This window comes from Dipodomys spectabilis, unplaced genomic scaffold, assembly GCF_019054845.1.
Source record: "Dipodomys spectabilis isolate Male_0828 unplaced genomic scaffold, ASM1905484v1 ptg000019l, whole genome shotgun sequence".
Classification (NCBI taxonomy): domain Eukaryota; kingdom Metazoa; phylum Chordata; class Mammalia; order Rodentia; family Heteromyidae; genus Dipodomys; species Dipodomys spectabilis.
This window is the reverse complement of record NW_024870696.1, coordinates 11,857,412-11,877,476: the sequence shown is the minus strand read 5'-3', so window position 1 is coordinate 11,877,476 and position 20,065 is coordinate 11,857,412. Positions and strand designations below refer to the sequence as shown.

The following is a 20,065-nucleotide window of genomic DNA, read 5'->3' as shown; positions in this document are numbered from 1 at the left end:
CCACGGGGGAAGCCGCGGGGGTCTCCCCCGCCACGGCTGCGGGAGGGGAGGGGGTGGCGGAGGACATGGAGTCCGCTGCCCGGAAGAACAGCTTCGATTCCCACCCCGGGGGAGGCCTTCGGATGGCGGGGGAAGCCGAAAGGAAGGGCGGGCGGGCGGGGCGGGGGGGGGGGGGGGAAGCGGCGGTGGAGGAATCCTGGGCGTTTTCCCGGGAATCCATTCGCCCAGGGGAGGGTCACCCCCGTCCACACACAGCGGTTACTATGACAATACAACCACAGCCTCCTGTTTCCATGGCAGCTGCTGATCCAATCCGGTTGCTCTCCTTTCTATCCCTCCCGGGGCTCCACCCAATCCCCCTCCACCGGCCTCCCCGCGCGCAGGGGCGGGGCAGCGGAGTAAGAGGGAGGCCGCCTAGGAGCGCTCCGAAGCGCGCGTGCGGAGACCGGAGTCGCCGAGACTGGAGGGCGGAACTGTAAAAGGAAGGGGCGGAGTTTCCGGTGGGGACGAGAGGAGAAGGGGAAAGAGGAAGAGGGAAATGGGGGGAAGACTTTGACTGTAACCCCCGTTGATTTGGGCTCGATGTTCCCGGGGAGGCTGGGGTTGCACCCTGGCGCGGGAGAGGGCTGGATCGTCAGGAAGTCGCCAGGTGCCGCCAGCGCGTTCCTCAGCAGCGGCCGCGGCAGCAGCAGGTTCCCCCGTAGCCGCGGGGGCGCCGTGAAGCTTGCGGATCCCCAGGGGGAGCGGTACCGAGAGGCGGAAACGACCCGGTGGGATCGGCGCCGCTGAGATCTCGCGAGAGCGAACTCCTACTTCCTCCCTTGACTTCTCCCTCCTCCTTCCCCCCGCCCCTTCCCTTCTCCCGCCTCCTCCTCCTCCTCTTCCTCCTCCTCCTCCCGGGTCGGAGTGTCCCCGCGCCCCACGGGCCGGAGCCGCAGCCGAGCAGCTTCCCCGCTCCCTCCCCTGCGCCGCACGCACCGGCCCCCCCCCCCGCCCGCCCCCTGCCGAGCGAGGAGGAGCCGGAGGAGAGGAAGATGGCGGCGGCCGCCAGCACCCGCGGGGCCGCGGGGCCGCTCCGAGGAGCCTGAGAGACCCACGGAGGCTTCGCGGGAAGACGCGGCGGCGGAGGATGAGCCTGCAGAGCGCGCAGTACCTCCGGTGAGTGTCGAGGCCGGTCGGGGACGTGGTGGGGACGGGCCTGAGGGAGGCCGGGGGCGCGGAGCGGCGGCCGCCGGGGTGGGACGCCCCGGGGTCCTCTCCCTCCCGGGCGGCCGGGCACATGGCTGCCCCTGGGGCCTGGACCCCGTCGGTGGGGGCCGAGCTCCGGCGGAGCCGGTCGTCCCGGGGCGCTGAGGGAGGTTGGGGGGGGGGGGGAGCGTGTGGAGGTGTGCGCGCGCGCGCCCGGCGTCTCAGGCTCGTCGGCGGGCCACGGGCAGAGGCGACCCGGAGTGGAGGTGGGTGTGGAGGAGTTGGGTCTCGGTGGTACCGGGTTGGTGTATTGAACGGAACACCTGAGGTGCGGACGAGGGGGCCCAAGGAGTGGGGGGGGGGGGGAGACCCCGGGAAACTGAAGCTGCTCTTCGTTCGCAGGTCAGGAGCCCGGGGAAATAATGTCATCTGCGGTTAGTTGGCGGGGTAGGGGAGAGCATGAGGAGGGGGAAATGGAGGGGGAAAGTGAGGAGAGAGGGGAGAGGTCGATTGGTTCAGTGAACAAGGTTGTGTTCCCCACCAGAAACTGGGTTGGAATCCATGTAGTTGGAAGATACCATTGTGAGAGTCGTATGCGTTCATTTGGAGTGGTGTAAGGAACTTGTATGTCAGAGATGAGTGACGCATGCATGGTACAGTGTGTGTATGTGAGACGCGTGTGGCAGAGGAGGAGCGAGGGAGGGCAGCGATTGATGCACATTTTCAGGAAGAAGATGCAGATACACTGGAACTTTTATCTGGTTTCGAGAACATATTGGACAGAAAAGGTACTGGCTATTGTGCAGCCACGATGGTTTCGTAGCTGCTGAGCAAGAGCTGGGAGGTAGAGCAAAAGAGAGTCAAAAGTCTTAAAGGTAGAGAAGAAAAAAAAAGGTTAGAGGCTGAGATTGAGGAATTGCTACTGTTTACAAGAGGGGAAGACCTTAAAATTGGTCCTTTTTTTTTCTTTCAGGAGCAGAACTAAGAAAGGCAGGCCACATGGAATGATGATTTTAAAAAGTAGTTCCATACCTTGCAAAGGAGGGAGTCTGCAATAAGCAGAAAAGTCACTTAAGCTGTTTAGTTAAGTGAAAGTATTGATGTTGAGTGTACAGAGAGTCAAGAAAAGGAATATTGTTCTGTGGTACATAGAGTAGCTTTTTAGTCTTTGAAAGTAGCAGTTGTTTATTAAGAACACGTGAATGTTTTGCATTTCAACACAACACATATGTCCAAAGACCATAAAAGTTGGTGTATTGAGGTGTTTTTTCCCCCCTTCAGTGCCCTTTATTCAGTATATCAGATAATCTTGAAAAATACAGTTAGATCAGAGATCAGTGGTATGTGCTGTAAAGGAACCTGGAAACGACCAGGACAGTCCTTAACCTGAAGGAATTTGTGTGGGGTGGGTAAATTTATAATAGCATAGAGTAATATGGTAGATACCACAGTAGATACACAGTGGGTGAGGCCAAAGGCAGGAGTTAACCTTAACAATTAGAGGTAATCAGGAAAGCTTCTCTTTGGTCATTGGCTCATTCATACATTCATGATTCATCAGTTTAGTTGATCACCTGTATGGGAAGTTGTACCAATTGCTAAGAATAGGAAGTGAGAACTCTGCCCCAGTCTTAATAGACCTTACAGCTTTAAGGAGAAAATAGCACTTAAAATTTAACATGACCCATTGTCCAAACAGAAAATGTACTCTTTGCCTGACTTACATAACTGTAACCACTCTGTACATCATCTTTATAATAATGATTTAGAAAAAAAAATGATGGAGCTGTTCTCATAGAGAGATAACAAGCGTTCCAATAAGGAGGTCCAGCATTGTGGTTTGGGTGATAGTGCTCACACTATCCTCTTATCTTTTTACACTGTGAATGTAAGTGATGCCTGCCTGTGCCAGCTGGAATTGTTAGCAACTCAGGCATTAATGTAATACAGTGATGCCCTCAGAAAATAGAGAACTTAAAAACAAATTTAACATGATCACAATTCTGACAGGTGTGTATTAAAAAGAAGGGATCTCAAGGAAGGAAACAATAGATAATACAGATGATGGAGGTAAGGATATAGTGTTTAGACAAGAATGTAGGATGATATAGCTGGAGAAGCTTGAGGTGTATTAAGCACGTTTGACTCCTTTTACGGATTAGGAAAGTGAGCTTAATAAAGTTAAAAGTGTTAAGTATCGTATAGCTGGTATGTAGAAACTTTGGCCTTCTGACTGGAGTCAACTGTGCAGTGGTACTCGTTGTTCTTCCACAAATGTGTGTTGAGAGCCATTTCTGTATTCTAGGTGCTGAGCCTACACTGGTGAACAAAAATACAGTCAGTAAATGTAAGGAAATAAATGAAGGGCATTTTTGAGTGCAAGGAAGAAAAAAAGTAAAATACATGTGCCATTTTATATAAATAAGATAATATGGCCATATTTAAGAGGGTATTAGGAATGACCTGTAATTTATAGTTAAAGTGGGAAAGAATCTGAGATGATTTGGTAGAAAGGAAAATTGCTCCTTGTTGTATAATAGTGGACATATACAGCCTGAAATAAGGTATTGGCAGTCGGACTAGAAAGGTGTGATGATAAACAGGTTGTAAAAATAGTAGTACTTTTAATAAGAAGGAGGCTTCCTGCTAGTGTAGCTTCTGTTTTATAAGTCGACAATGTAGGGAAGACTTACCTTAGGTTATAGTAACAAAGATAGCTAGCTTGAGATGAGTTTGTTTTTTTTTGATGAAAAAGAATAAATACAGTGTTTAACTTGCATATTTTCAGCTGAAATTGAATAGACAAAAAGGGAAGCCCTTGGGTCTGGAATCTTTTTTAAGGTTTCTGAGAGCCAGTCTTCATCTTGTAAATCTGTCATAAGTAATTAAGTCTGGTAAGAGTCTGGAACTGAACAAGTATCTGTTTAGGGGATAGGTGGGATAATGAGTAAAAAAGGCTTGCACCAGCCTCAATTTCCCTCCTTCCCCTTAAGATAATTGTTTTGTTTAAAGGCTGATCTCTTGGAAGATTGGAGGTTTCCAAGTAAGTATCATCATGCTCTTTTTTTTTTTTTTAAATAGAACTGTTAGCTTTTACAGAAGCTCTGAGAGTATTGAGAGTTTAACAGTTATTCTTTGTGACCTTGACTTAAGGAGGAATTATATTGTCTTTTGTCAGTGGTGGAAGACTATATATAAACTGGACAGTTTTTAAACTGTATCATTATGGAGCTTTGCTCAAATAGGTGAAAATTTGTTTTCTCTGTTGAATTTTATTTTCTTAGAATAAATGAACTAGGGTGTCTGGCATTGAACTAGTTAGTGGGCAAGTAGGAAATGAGAGAGCAAAATGGAGGTTTCAAAAGGCCCAAGAAATAAGGATGTGAAGAAGCATCAGTAAGACCAAGAAAGAAGGAACTGAACATCAAGGGAACTGAATTAGTCTTAAGTTGTAGAAATAGAGCAGAGATAAAAGGGGAAAAAAGCACACCTCTATATAGGAAATGGTTGAGCAAGACTAGATGACATCTTGTCAGAAAGGAATATCTTTTTTTTTTTTTTTACTAGACTAACTCCTATTGTAATGAATAAGTTGAACACACTCTCAATTTTTTATCAAAATATGAAATGCTTTAAATTTGGAAGATCTAGGTTGAATACTATTGGAAATGTGTTAAACCAACCAAACTGAAGGAAAAAAAATCTGATATTTTCTCTTGATTTATTACAGTATAAAAGACTTTTAAAGGGGCTGGTAAGGTGGCTCAGTGGTAGAGTGCTTGCCTTGCATGCCTGAGGCCCTGGGTTCGATTCCTCAGCACCACATAAGCAGAAAGAAAAAAAGCCAGAAGTGGCGCTGTGGCTGAAGTGGTAGAGTGCTAGGCTAGCCTTGAGCTGAAGAGCTGAGGGACAGCGCCCAGACCCAGAGTTCAGGCCCCATGACTGGACCCCCCCCCCCCAAAAAAAAAAAAAAAAAAGATTTTTAAAAAACACAAAAAGCTTTGACAGCTGCATTGAATGTAGCTCATTTGGTAAGGGTGGAAGTAAGGTAAGGATAGGCCATAGATGAGATAGGAGGTGAGATATCTAATATGCTTTAAAAGAATGACATGTTTGAAAGAATAGAATGGGAATTAACGTACCAAAGATGAAAAAGTAGAAGGGAGGGAAGTATTAAAGAGCGAGAAGATGAAGACATCATCAAAGTTGTTTTGAAAGATGAGAAAGAATAATCATAGCCATAGGGAATACCATCAGACAGGTCAAATCTTGTTATGAAAGATAGCACAGGTGCCACTGAATGACTGCTGCTGTTATGGGACTCACTGTTCATCCTCTGTACTCCTTCCAACTTTGCTTTACTATTTCTGTCTTTAATTTCTTCTTGTACTGTGTGTGTTTCACAGAGAGCCACACCAGGACTCCTTTACATGAACTATCCTGAAGTTTTGTCACTATATGATACACATATAGTGAAAAGGCATTTCAGTAGCATACTTCTTTATTAAAAACTGTTACCAGAGATAGAAATAATGCAATAGTCACAGTTGTTTTCCAAGACAACAGAAAGATGGTTGTCATATAAATGAAAATGACGATATATAAGATAAGACTGTGTCTTTGTAAATCCTGGAGTGAGACTAGATAAAGTAGAGAGCAGAGTAGCCTTATCGTAGCCTGGAAAGAGGAACAGGGAGACTGAGAATAGTTAAATGCTGGGACGGGGACTTTTTCAAGCTAAAAAGTCCTATATCACTTAATCCATGTGAGACTTAAAGTTGTCATCTCTTTGTCCCTCCATGCTATAAAGTACCTTTGATTCCAGAAAATTAATCAAACATGGCTAATTGACCAAACATAGTAAAATTGAAATAAATGACTATTCCTTAAGTGCTTTAACCTGTTTGGATATAGACTGGCTAAATTATTTTAGCAGTTAATTTCTGCTTCCCTTGTGGTTTCAGTTAGATTTCCTGTCTTAATTTATGTTTCATTTCTTTGCTTCCTTAACAGCTGCTGTCATCTTCCTTCATGACAGAAGAAGCATTTGCTGGGTTTTTGGTTTATATCTAATGGACATAGTATGTAGTAAGAGCTAGACCCATCAGGATAGCAAGTTTCTCATGAGGAACTTTTTTTTTTTTTTTTTTTTTTTTTTGTCGGTCGTGGGGCTTGAACTCTGGGCCTGGGCGCTGTCCCTCAGCTCTTCAGCTCAAGGCGAGCGCTCTACCACTTGAGCTACAGCGCCACTTCCGGTTTTCTGGTGGTTTATTGGAGATAGGAGTCTCACGGTCTCTCCTGCCCGGGCTGGCTTTGAACCGCGATCCTCAAATCTCAGCCTCCTGAGTAGCTAGGATTACAGGCGTGAGCCACCAGCGCCCGGCTCATGAGGAACTTTTAAGGTGTAGAGTGGTTCAGACTTTAGAAGACTACTTTCTTTTTCTTACTATATTGGAATAAAATTGTTTGCAGTCTCCAACTAATATGTCTAAACTTTCAGATTTTTATTACTAGTGCCATGTATAGGTGCCTGAAAGTTCAGCGGGTTAGTTTAACTGATTGTCTTGCTCAGAGAATAAATTATTAAGTAGATACCTTATAGATGGTGAATTGTTCACCCGTGTATCTGTGTATCAGTATGTTGGCAGATGGTTACCACACATTACCATTTAAATTGTGCAGTCAAGCTATATTTTAATTTAGTCACCGATTTTGCTTGTGAAGACTTATCAATGGTTTGGGAGATTGTAACTAAGAAGCGTTTATAATCAGGAAGATACAAGGATAGAGTTTTGGCAAATACATCACATGGTAAGTGAGATTGTAAATGATTCCTTTCTTAGCATGTAATTGGAGCTGCTTAGGAAGGTTGTTTTTACTTTCCCTTAGATCCAATTTTTAGTCAGCAGAAAAAGGAGGAGGGGACTCTATTGTTTAAAAAAAGAGTAAGGAATCTCAAGTAGACTAGCAAGTTTGGATATTATTATTATTATCATTATTATTATCTTGTTTCATTTAGAACAGGATTTCTCAATTCTTGGCAGTTACTGACATACTGGGCCGTGTAATTTGTTATTGTGAGTATGTAGGAGTCTGTCCTATTGTAGGGTGTTGGGCACCATCCTATCCTATATTCATTAGATGCCAATATAATTTGTCTCCATTGGTGACAACCAAAAACATTTCCACACATAGTCAGATCCTGGAGGCATAAATTGAGAACCACTGACTTAGAAAATATATTGGAAAGTTATATGTGCATGTTAGCTTTCCATCACTGTGACAACCTGCAATAACCATCTTAAGAGAGAAAGGTTTGCTTTGGCTCACAATTTTGGAAGTTTCAGCCCATAGTCAGTTGACACTTGGCTTTTGAGCTCATGGTAAAAGAGCTCATCATGATAGAGAGTGCTTAGTGGAGCAAACTGCTCACTTCAGTGTGGCTGAGAAACAAAGGGAGCAAAAGACCTGTGTCCTATAATCTCCTTTAATGGAGATTACAGCATCCTGATAGTACCACTCTAGGGACCAGTCCTTTACAGGGACCTATGGAGGACTATCCAGGTCTAAATTACTGTATATATTATGGGTCCATTGTCTTAATTTGTCCTCTAAGCTACAGATTATTGCTTAAGCTTTGCTTCTGAGGTGGTAACAGGCTAATTACTATGTTCATACTTTACCCATAAACATTTGTTTATGTTTTAGTTTTTTTTCTGTAAGTCTGGGATTTATTTTGCTGACAATTACTGAATACTTATGTACTAAGCACAGTCACAGGTGCTTTTGTAGAGACAGATTGAAAGATCCTGAAGAAAGACATTTAAGTACCTGGTGAGATGTAGATGCTGTGATAGAAGAGCCAGAGATACTATAAATGCAGTGATAGTGTTTATCCAACATAGGCGGATGTGAAGTAAGGAAGGCATATTGGGGATGAAGTTTCATCTGGATATGGAAAGATGGATGGAAGTTTTAAAAATGGATATTGGACACAATTATATTTTGAGCAGGAAGAACATCTCATGGCTCTTTCCAAGTAAATAAAAACTTCACTTTCATTTATATATGACAGCGTTCTGATTAGGTGTCTGAAGTTTTTCTTAGGTCAAATAGAATTAAGGACAGAGAAATAAAGATCTGGAAGCAGAAATTCTGAAGATTTGATGACTTCTATAAGCCTCAAAGGGAAAAGCAATTGCAGGTCAAAGGCAGCCCATGCAGGAAAGGCCATGAGATTCTTTGTCTCCAAAAAAGCCAGAAGTGGAGCTGTGGTTCAAGTGATAGAGCACTAGCCTTCAGCAAAAAAGCCAAAGGACTATGCCCTGAGTGCAAGCCCCAGGACCAGCAACCCCGCCCCCCCAAACAAAAGCAGTTTTTTAGTTTTCTGCAGGTTGGTTTCTACATAATCCTCTTCTTGTGTTCTTTAAGTGTTTTTCATTCCTCCACAACCTACTTTAGCTTTAATAAATTACTTTCACTAGTCTTTTCTGTTTTTATGAACCAGGAAAAAAAGCATTCTAAAAATACCCTAAAAGTCTTTTCTTCTGATTTTACTGTTAAAGTCTGTTACTCTTTACCTTTGTTTTGTGGTTAAGCATTTTGTTTTACTTTATAGTATATTTTTCTTTTTAATGTGATTCAGTTATTTTTTTCTTAATATTTGGTAGAATTGAATTGACCAAAGGTTTCCAGAATTGCCAATATTCTGATAATGACCCATTTAATTCACTCAGTCTTTTTCTTTTTCTTGCAAGCGCACACTTTTGTTTTCTCTCTGACTCTGTGTCATTCTCTCATATCTAACTAACTGTTCATCTGTCCAATCAGTCAACATGCAGTTTGGTCCAAGGTATATCCTAGGACCCTGGAGATAGACAAGTAGTGCTACCAAACTCCTAAGTACTCAGTTGCCATATAGTTCATGCTATCATGATATGTACACTTGAGTCTTGTTGCTTTCAGCACCAGTTTCTGATTACCCTGCCTGTGTAATTTTCCTGGCCTACTTCACCCCATCGGTGGCAAAAAGGAAATTGTGTTGCCAGATAGCTCATCTTACAGGATTTTTGCTGTCATTATATTGTCATTGTTTAAAATCTGTCAACTATCTACTCATACCATCTCTGACCTTCAGAGTTGTAAACTCTTTATCAAAACAGACATAAACATAAAATTCTAAAGTACATTTAAACTTTAAGAGCACAGTCTCAGGGGTATAATTGTCTACTTCTAAAACATGATTGTGCAACTTAGCTGTGTTACCTAGAGCAAGTAATTAGGCATTCTGTACCTGAGTTTCTCTATCTGTAAAATCACACCTTTAATCCTAGCTACAGAGAAAGCTCAAGTAGGAGGATTGAAGTCCAAGGTTGGCTTCAGAAAAGCATGAGATTAACTGAAAAATAACTAAAGCGAAAGGGCTGGAGTTACAGCATAAGAGGTTAAGCGAAGGCCAACTTCAAACTCCATTACCCCCCCAAAGTGTTTAGAACAGCAAGACCCTTAAGCATGTCTAACACTGAAAATTAGCCTCAAGCACCGACTAATATGGTCATTTTGCAATTCTGCCTTTGGGTATTCCTCATTTCAGAAGTATTGCTGTCATATCAATCACAACACTCTTACAAGTAAACTTTTTATTTTTAATATTATTGTTATTGTTATTTTGGTAGTGCTGGGGCCAGAACATAGGGTTTTGTGCATGCTGGGTAAGCATTCTCTACCACTGAGCTAAAAGTAAACTCTTTTTATCCTTCTTTCTATCTATTTACCTCCTGTTTTGTCATTGTCTTTGTCCCTCTACTTTTTTCTCTTTCCTCCCCACCCAGGTTTAAAACCTTATAGTCATCTTTGAGTTCTTCCAGTTTCTTTACCCTCTTCTGTATTTTTACCATTTTGGAAACACTGCCTTCTTGTCTGTCTCCTTTTTCCTTGCCAGTGCTGTCGATTTTTTTACCCATACGGTTGAAATTCTCTTCCAGCTGGTAAATTGCCTGCACTTCTTCCTGGAAGTAGCCAGAAGAAAGCACCGATTGGGCTTTCAACATAGACCGTCACTCTTTTCATTATTGGAACAACACCTTTATCTGTAAAAGTGGAACATGAATTTTATAAAATTGCTATCCATTTTAAAGTAAAATAGCAAAGATTCATATATGTTCAAGTTCTGATCTTCCAATTAAAAGTCTGGTTGCTGTTCAGACTCCTCACCAGCTGTCTTACTGCAAAGAAATTTTTACCTTGCTTTTGTATTAATATTCATGAAAAAAATGTTTGTATATGGGTCTTTCTTAAATTTGGCTATCAGGCATTGTCAGCCTTCCATAAAATAACTCATCCACTTTGGCCAATGATATTTATCTACTTAACCTTAGATAGGAACCAACTGCCTTAAAAGCATAGCATGTATTCCTGTTTAAATCTCCCTGTGCCATTTCCCTTGTAGGAAGTGCCAACCTCATTACCTTATGCTTTGCCTTGTTAAAAATATTTTTTAAATTACTATCTTTAAGTAGTTGTAGAAAGGTGTTAGTTACTATTTAACAAAGCAGTTTATGGATACTATATATTTTTGATCAGTGTCACCCCTTCCAACATTCCTACCCATTCCTTCCCTACTCACCCCTTTCCTCACTCTTATTTGGTAGGATAAGCATTGGATTCTTTTTTTTTTTTTTTGGTCTGGTTGTGGGGCCTGAACTCTGGGCCTGGGCGCTGTCCCTCAGCTCTTCAGCTCAAGGCTAGTGCTCTACCACTTGAGCCACAGCGCTACTTCCGGCTTTTTTTTTTCTTTTTGCTTATGTGGTGCTGAGGAATAGAACCCAGGGCCTCAGGCATGCATGGCAAGTGCTCTACCACTGAGCCACCTTCCCAGCCCCAAGCACTGGATTTTTGTCTGCATTTTTCCCATCTGCTCTTCATTGGTCTACCCCTTTCTCTTTGACCCCACCCCACATCTTTTGAGTACCTGCTTCCTGGTGCTTTATTTTGCTGAAATTTGATTTTGGTTTTCTAAGGAATTAGAATTGGAGATCTCCCTTGAACCTACTGTATGTCAGTTAATACATTCATAAACACTTGGATTCTACCCAGTGTATTTACTTAGGAATTGTAAGCTAAATCTAGCTTCCACATACAAAGGGAAAACATGGATACTTGGTCTCTCTGGGCCTGACTTACTTTACATAACATTTTCCAAGTCTTTCCAATATCATTCTTTGTAATGTATGAGTAAAATTCCACATTATGTATATATCATTTACCTAGGTAGATTGTCTATCTATAGATATAGATACATATATATTACATCACATTTTCCCTATAAACTTGTCCATTGAGGGGCATCTAGAGTGATTCTATACCTTGGCTATGGTGAGTACTGCTGCAGTACATATGGTTGTACTAGTGCTTTATCCTGGTTTGTAATCTTTGGAGTAAATGCCCAGGAGTGGAATTGCAGTATCATACGGTAGTTCTGTGTTTATATGCTTTACTATTTTAGTGAATACTGTCTGTTCTTGTGATTTCCTCATTCTTTGAAGAATAACATTTCCTGTCTTTTAACCATTTTATACTTAACACTTAATTTTAAAAATGTGTTTAAATCTGAAGCTAGACTGAATATGATACAGTACATGCCTAACCATTTTAAAAAATTTATAGTATGGGTATTAAAATGACCTTGCTTCTGTGGAATATCTACTGTATAGACTCTACTGTAGATTCTGACAATATAAAAATGAATTCTTCTTCCTTAAGGTAGGTGTTTCCTGAAGTAGATTTATTTTCAGTGGAATGCTATTTATTTTCAGTGGATGTCACGAAGTATGCTAAGGAAAGAGAAATTTTTCCTATGTAGGGGGCCAGTGCAGAGAAAGTTACTAGACATGAGCACTTGAGTGAGCAAGCCCTACCTCCTCCCTTCCTCTTTCCTCTCTTCCATTTTGGAGATGGGGTAAGGACATGTTGCCTAGACTTGTCTCTAGTGCTTCTCCTTCCTTAGCCTTTCTAGTACTGAACTACATCACTGTGCCCAGGCTAAGCACAGTTTTAAAGGCTGAGTAGGTGAAGAAGAGACCAAGTAGTAGAAAAACAAAATGAGTAAATGTCTTAAGGTAGTGTATTTGAGGAATTAATTTAATATTAGGAATGACTTGAGAGATTGGGTGATATAAATATCAACCAATCAGGTAATGTCATGCATAGTAAAGATGTCCATGTCTCCTATTGTATTTCTTTTGGGAGTCCAAGATTTTCTTTCAACAAATTTGGGCACTAATTGTGTGCATGTGTGTATTCCAGTCTTGAGGTTTAAACTCAGGGCCTGAGTGCTATCCCTGAGCTTTTGTGCTCAAGGCTTGTACTTTACCATATGAGCCACAATTTCACTTCCAGCTTTTTGGTGCTTAATTGAAGGTAAGAGTGTCATCATCTTGCCTGCCTAGACTGGATTTGGACCTCAGTCCTCAGATCTTAGCCTGCTGAATAGCTATAGATCTTAGCCTGCTGGCACCCAGCTTGTCATTAATCTTAAGGAGCAATTTATATTTGAATGGTCAGTATTGTACATTTCTACTAGAGTAGGGAGACCTAAGAGAGATACATCCTTTGAGTTAGACAGACTTTGTTCTCTTCCTCTTTTTGTAATGTACCTTCTAGCCATAATAAAAAATTGTTTGAAACATTATTAAATTTCATGGGAGATGAAAAGTGTTTCAGTAAGTACATTTGGATTGTAGATTTTATGCTATAGAATCCTTACTTTTATTTTGAGAGGATGAGGGGAGAGGTATTAAGGTTTGAACTCAGACCTTGTGCTTGGTAGGCAGATGGTCTAACACGAACTAAGCCTTCAACCCTAAAACTCTCATTTCTTGAGATGAAGGGATAGAGTGAAAGTAAAAGTGAGGGAAGGAATCTGTAGCATTAGGTTAACTCCAAAAATCTTTACTTTTGTTACTGGGCTTATGTGAAGTCTATTTGGATTTCACTTGGTTCTGTCATTAAAAAAAAATAGACTGTTTCTTATGATTAGTTTTTTGTTGTCACAGTTTTACTAACCCTATCTCCATCTGTGCCTGTGATCGTGTATGTTTGGCAACTACTCGACCACTAAGATGCAGCCCAGGCCATGGCAATGGGTCTTCATGGCATTTGCATTCTGTGAGAAGTTGGTTCCAAATGTTTCTGGTCATCAAGTAATTGCATTAATATCATCCGTCCATTTCCTGAAACTTTGTTTATAGACCATAGAAACCAAGTCCTTTTTCTCTCCTTCTTTCCAAAGGCATAGTGTTTCCTGGTTGTATTGGTTAAATATAGTATATTACAGTGTGTTTCGCTGTTCCTGCTGTCTGGACAGGTTATAAGTTGTTATTTAGTTTTTTTCAGAAGTTGAATAATCACCTAACCAAAATTTCTGAGGTTTCTGTGTAGCTTAGAAGATCATCAGAATGCACCTGGAAGATAGTATGCAAAGAAGAAAATGAATTAAAGACTGCATATTTGGAAGTTTTCTTATTAGTAGTGAATAAAAATAAAAAGCATAGTATTAAAAAAGCCACCATAGAATGCTTTAATATTAAAAAGTATCATAGAGTATTTGTAAAAGTTAGCATGTGACCATATGGTTTGTTTAATGTATCTTAAAAGTATATTTTAACTTTTAGTATATGATTCTAAAATTTTCTATTTCTCAGATTCACCTAATTTTTCTTTGTCTGGGACCAGGACTTGACCTCAGGGTCTGATGCTTTTGCTAACAGCTTGGTACTCTGCCTCTTGGACCGTGCCTCCAGCCCTTCACATTTACCTAATTCAAATAGCCAGAATGACAGTAGTTTGTGTACTTAATATAATCATTCATTTTTAGTGAAAAAAGGTTAGCATATTTCAAGAAGCACATCCAAAAAGCATATTGATCGTAAATTCGGGTTTCTAAAAGGGCAGGAAAAGAAATTACAACAGATTGTTAACTTCTGACTTAAATTCTGATTTCTAAAATGGCAGGAAAAGAAATTATAACAGATTAACTTTGTGACTTAAAAATGTATATTTATTTGTGTGGTTTTATGTAAGTTTGACACATAGGGGTATTTTGAGCTTTTAAGACAGTAGCATCATATAACAAATTAAGAGTAAAGACTGTCCAAATTTGTATTTAGGTTGTTCCGAGTTCTGATCCCTGGTCTGCTATCTACAGCAATGTGCCCTTGAACCTCTCTAGTTTGCTGTCCACAAACTGATCATAATAGACTCATTAGGAATTTCATAGGAAGATGTAACCTGTGTGAATAAGTTGAGTGTAATTTTCAGATGGGTAAAGAGCCTAGTTTTTGTTTTCTAAATATAATATTTAGCTGGGAGTTGTATAATCAGCTGTAGGATATTTGAGGGATCTTCACTATGAAGTAGGCTTCTTTGTTCCACAAGGGTACCATCTTTTTTTATTAGCTTTATTTTTCAAATGACTTATATAATTACCTTCTTAATGTATTAAAAACAGTGTAATTGGACTTGAATTTTGTCAAAGAAAAATATAGAGTGTTGGACTTTTCTACCCAGGCTAGGTTCAAACCTTAGTCTTCTAGATCCTCCTTTTTTGTCTACTGCATGCACTTGGACCTGAAAATGAAATTTTAATCCTATAGATTTCTTGCTCAAGCCCACTTTCATGATATGGAGTATTCTTTACTCTTTCTTTAATAAATCTGCTTGCTTTACATAAAAGAAGAAAATGAAAATTTTTCCTTTGAATATTCACATTTACCATTGATGTTGTCAAATGTTATAGTTTAAGTTCAACCCCAACTAGGTGGTTGAAATCTATGTATTAAAATAATATCTGTGGTCTGGGAAAGGTGGCTCATGCTTGCCTTGCATGCATGAGGCCCTGGGTTTGATTCCTCAGCACCACATAAGCAAAAAAGTCCGGAAGTGGTGCTGTGGCTCAAGTAGTAGAGTGCTAGCCTTGAGCTGAAGAGCTCAGAAACAGCACCCAGGTCCAGAGTTCAGGCCCTACCACTGACAAAATGAATAAAAATAAAAATCTGTGTGTGTGAGAGAGACAAAGGGAGAGGGAGAGAGACAGTTTCTCATTAGGTAGTTGAAGCTGGGTTACAATTCACTATTGATTGTCAGCCCAGGCTGACATTGAACTCACAATCTTCTTTCCCCAACTGAGGTTACAAGCATGTATTATGTTCAGCATAAAAATAACCACATTTTTTTTGTTGCTGATTTTGTTTAGCTATGGTGCTGAGAATCACACTCATGACCTAGCACATGTTTTAGCAGGTATTTTACCACTGGATTACATACCTAGCTCATTAAAGCATACTTAAAAATTACTTTATATTTTTCAAAATTTTAAATGTTAATGTAGGTCCTTACCACTTTGAGCATCTAGGAAAGTAATAAATTTTTGTTCTAAAAATAAAACCCAAAAGATGATGAGCGTGTAATCATATGATAATGAAGAGTGCTAACCTCTGCTGGGCCAATTTTATATGTATATACATATATCTACATACTTTTATGTGCATACTTGAAAAACAAATTGTGCTATATATTATATAGTCTTGTAATTTTTTCACTTAACATTATCAAGAATTTGTTCCTAATGGAATGTCTATAGTAACTTTCTATTGTAGTTTTCTAAACTGATATTCTACTATTAAGAATTTATGTTGACTCCAGAATTTTATTATAAAAAATGGTGTTATGAATACCCTTGTATGCACATAAGGATAGATTACTCTTTTTTTTACTTTTTTGAATGAAAATATATTTACATTCAAAAATATTTTGTTAGATGTCTGGTCCCCCCTTTCCCCTAATATGTTTACATGCTTGTCCTTGGAACCCAGGCCTGTTTGATTGTATGCTTCTGGCAAGGGAAAATTCAGATTGCAGGTGGAATTTAAATTGCTTATCAGCAGACTTGAAAGTGAGGTTATCACAGATTATCTGCTAGACTTAATGTAATTATAGGGAACAGTTAGGTAAGCAAATAAGAGAGAAGAGTCACAACTACAATAATGTCTTCCTATCTTTGAAAATGAAAGCAGGCTTGAAGTCAAGGGATGTAGACAGCCTTCAGAGCCAGCCAAAAAACCCAAACAGATTCTCCTCTAGAACCCTCAAGTGCAGCCTTAGTGACATCTTGGGATTTAGCTCACTATAACCCATTTAGGATTTCAGTCCTGTAAGGTAATAATTTGTGTAATTTTAAGCCACTAAAAGTGTAATATTAATGTGCAACAGCAATAGGAAACTAAAACATATAGTAATTCATCAGAAAGTTTATACTATTTATTATATCCCTAGCAATATTTAAAAGTGCCTATTTCCATATGTACTCTCCCAGTACTGAGGGGCTCATGCATGTTACTTTTTTCTCTTCTCCTCCTCCTCCTCCTCCTCCCCCTCCACCCCCCCTTTGCTTCCCAGGCTGGCTTTGAACCGCAATCCTCAGATCTCAGCCTTCTGAGTAGCTAGGATGATAGGTGTGAGCCACCAGCACCCAGCATTTTTTTTCTTTTTTTAACAGACCCTTTGATATCTTTACTTGAGTTACATGTGGGCAAACCTAGCCAGTATTCTAGTATTGATTAGAATGTAGTCTGTTGAACAAAATCCTCTGAAGTAGTCATAGGCACTAGGACTATCAGTATTTTCAAGACCAAATTTAAGAACACTATCTAAATCAGATCTCAATATAGGTCTTTGCATAATTTGAAATATGCTAATATGTATTTGAACGTCCATGGCAGTGGTATGGTATAGTTTCTTTCCTAAAGTTACACCACATTTCACAGAATTGATGTTTTGAATTGACTTTTGTGCCAGTGCTTGGGCTTGATCTCAGGGTGTCATGCTCTTACTTGAGTTTCTCACTCAAAGCTACCATTCTACCATTTGAGCCACAACTCCACTTCTGTCTTAATTTTTGGTTAATTGGAGATGAGGTTCATGGACTTTTCTGCCTTGGCTGGCTTTGAACTGCAGTCCTCAGACCTCTACTTGGACCTCCTGAGTAGCTAGAATTACACGTGTGATCCACCAGTACCTAGCACTTTGGCATTCATATATGCTTAGCAAGCTATAGACTTTGCCATTGTATAGAACTCTTCTACCACTAAAGTCTTAAAACCATCCATTCCATTCTGACCAGAGCCACATCTCCATTAATCTGCTTTTGGTAAAGACTTCCAGGGTAATGGTTCTTCTTCCTTATTGGTCAGTCTTTCTATTTTGTTTTTCTCTTCCTTTTCCTACTCCTCAGAGGATACTGTCTTCCCACTACCTTGGTTCCATTGTCTGTTGTTCTCTGCCTTATTTGTCTGGGAAAATCCAGCACTACATGATTTGTGCTTCTTTGGGGCTATAGAAGGTAGCACCATTGGGCTAATTGCTATTTAAATGCATAGTCTTCCACTTAGATATGTGTCTGCCCCTTCTTCCTGTTTATCCACTTCCTTTCTGTAGTAGTTTAAAAATTTTACTACTTTCTTGAAGCTTTTTTAGTCTTAGCAGGCCTGGAGTCATGGCTCAGTTGGTAGAGTGTCACCATTGCTACTCTTATTAGCAAAGGGCCTTGTATAGCAAATACAATGATTGAAACCTGTGGTGGTACTGATCTTTTTCCTGCCTCCTCCACCACTCTGCCTTCTGGTGCTTCCCTATAAAGGTCTTTGCTCTGGATCTCAATAATATTCCTTATTTAACTTTTTTAAAAAAATAGATCTTTATCATGTTTCCCTTGTACATCTTACATTAAAAATGTAGCCTTGTGCTGATTTTAACTTCCTTCATTCTTCTCATAAATTCTGTCCCCAACTACTTTACTAAAACCTGCCTGCCTATGTGGCCAAAGTCCTCCCTAGATTTAAATCTGCGTACTGTTTTCTCTACAGCATAAGTGGTTTCTTCCTTTTTTACTTCCCCTCTACACAAATTTGTGAGCAAAAGGACTATTTTGTTAATAATTGGTTCCCTGCAGCTTTCAGAGTCAGGCATATTTGCTAAGTATATAATCAGAAAGTAAGAATGCACTTTAGTTTTCTAATGCTACACTTTTGCTCCAACTTGGTTTATGTTTTCATGTGTTTTTCCTTGCTCCTTTATTACCTTTTTTTTTTTTTTGGCTTGTTCCAAAGCTTGAACTCTGGGCTTGGTCTCTGTCCCTAAGCTTTTGTGCTCAAGGCTACCTAGCGCTGCACTACTTGAGCCACAGCTCTACTTCTGGGTTTTTTTTTTTTGATAGTCAGTTGGAAATAATGTTGCATTTTAACCAGGTTTGGTAGGTTAGATATCTTACATGCATTTTTAGTTTACAATATTTTTAGTTTTCAGTGAGTTTGTTGGGAAATGGGCTCTTCATTAACTCAGGGACATCTATCAAGTAGCATGTATCATTGTCCTAAAATACTGTGATTTCCTGTTTACCTTCATCCTGTTCTCTTCATCCTGTCACTTATTGTTACCATAGTTCTGGCTTTCTCAAATTGCTACATAGTTGAAATCATATAGTATACAGTATTTTCGGGTTGGCTTCTTTTATTTAATAGTCTGCATTTAAAATTCATTCATGTCTTTTTATGGATTGATGGGAGTTTTTGGTTTCTTTTTTCAAGCTGTAAATATCAATGAATGTATCACAAATTTATCACCTACAGAAGGGCATCTCGAGTGCTTTGAAGTTTTGCAAGTAGGAATAAAAATGTGGCCTGCCTGTATTTGTGTAGAAATAATTTTTTATTTTGTTTCAGTGCCCAGTGTCTGGATCATGTGGTAAGACTGTAATTTGGTTAAAAAAGAAACCAACAATAACAAATGAAAACAAACAACCAACCCTGTAGGAGTGTCTTATGATTTGGCTCTATTTGATATTCCTACCAACAATAAATAATACCAGCATTTGGTTTTGTCAGTTTTCTGGATTTGGGCCATTCTGATAGCATAGAACTGTCTCGTATTTATTTTAACTTATATTCTCCTGGCAATATTTGATCATTTCATATTGCTTGCTCTACTTTGGTGAGACATTGCTACTTTGGCTTATTTTTTAATCTCATTTAATTGTTTGTACCAAAATACTGAAAATACTTTCAGTATTCTCTTATAACATTCTTGTTTTCTTCCATCAAGTTCTTTTACTTTGTCTTGTTACTCTTTCCATTGCTCAATAACTCTGACCTGTTGTTAGTTACGTTATCAATAGTTTTAATTCTAATGGCTGTTTTACTTTTGTTTTCATTTTTATGTAACTGAAATTCTCTTAATCACTTTGTTAGATGTAAAATATTGGTTTACTTCAATGTTTTGGATAGTTTACATTACCTGGGAGTTTTATTTCAGGAAAGTACAGGGGATGCCAACAATGGAATGTATTTTTGAAAGTGCTGGGGCATGAATCCTGTAATCCTAGCTACTCAGGAAGCTTTATGTGGAAGGTTGAATAGGACAATCTTTCATGAAAATGTATAGATAACTCTCTTATAATGCTGAGTTCTGTGATAAAGGTGGACATTAAGATGCACTGACATTACTTGGTCAAGCCAAGGCTTCATAGGAGCTGCTGAGGTTTAAAATATCAGAATGGGTTAGGCAGTCAAGGAAATGAATGGGAGTGTATTCCAGTTTGGGTGTTAAGAGCATGAATAAAAATAAGGGGCAAAATGTCAAGGAACTAAGTGACATAGGTCTGTTGAGTCAGAAAATAGAAAGTCAAGGGTACTCAGATGCTATGGTAAGAAACTGTGCTTTATTTTGAAGTATTTTATATCATTTTTTTTTCCTGGTGGGTCATAGGACTTTGAACTAAGGGCCTGGGCACTGGCCCTGACTTCTTTTACTCAAGGCTAGCACTCCA

At 39.8% G+C, this 20,065-nt stretch overlaps 1 protein-coding gene across 9 annotated transcripts in view; it reads left to right on the top strand.

The window, feature by feature from the left end:
- The first annotated feature begins 547 nt into the window (after positions 1–547).
- Smg7 (SMG7 nonsense mediated mRNA decay factor) overlaps positions 548–20,065 on the top strand; it is a 70,344-nt gene continuing 50,826 nt past the window's right edge. For 8 of the 9 annotated variants that reach the window (XM_042674241.1, XM_042674242.1, XM_042674238.1 and 5 more), the window contains exon 1: positions 548–1,158. In XM_042674241.1, coding sequence (XP_042530175.1) covers positions 1,130–1,158 — 29 coding nt within the window. In that variant the 5' untranslated portion in view covers positions 548–1,129. The remainder of the gene's footprint in view (positions 1,159–20,065) is intronic. The other variant, XM_042674244.1, reaches the window with a different exon arrangement.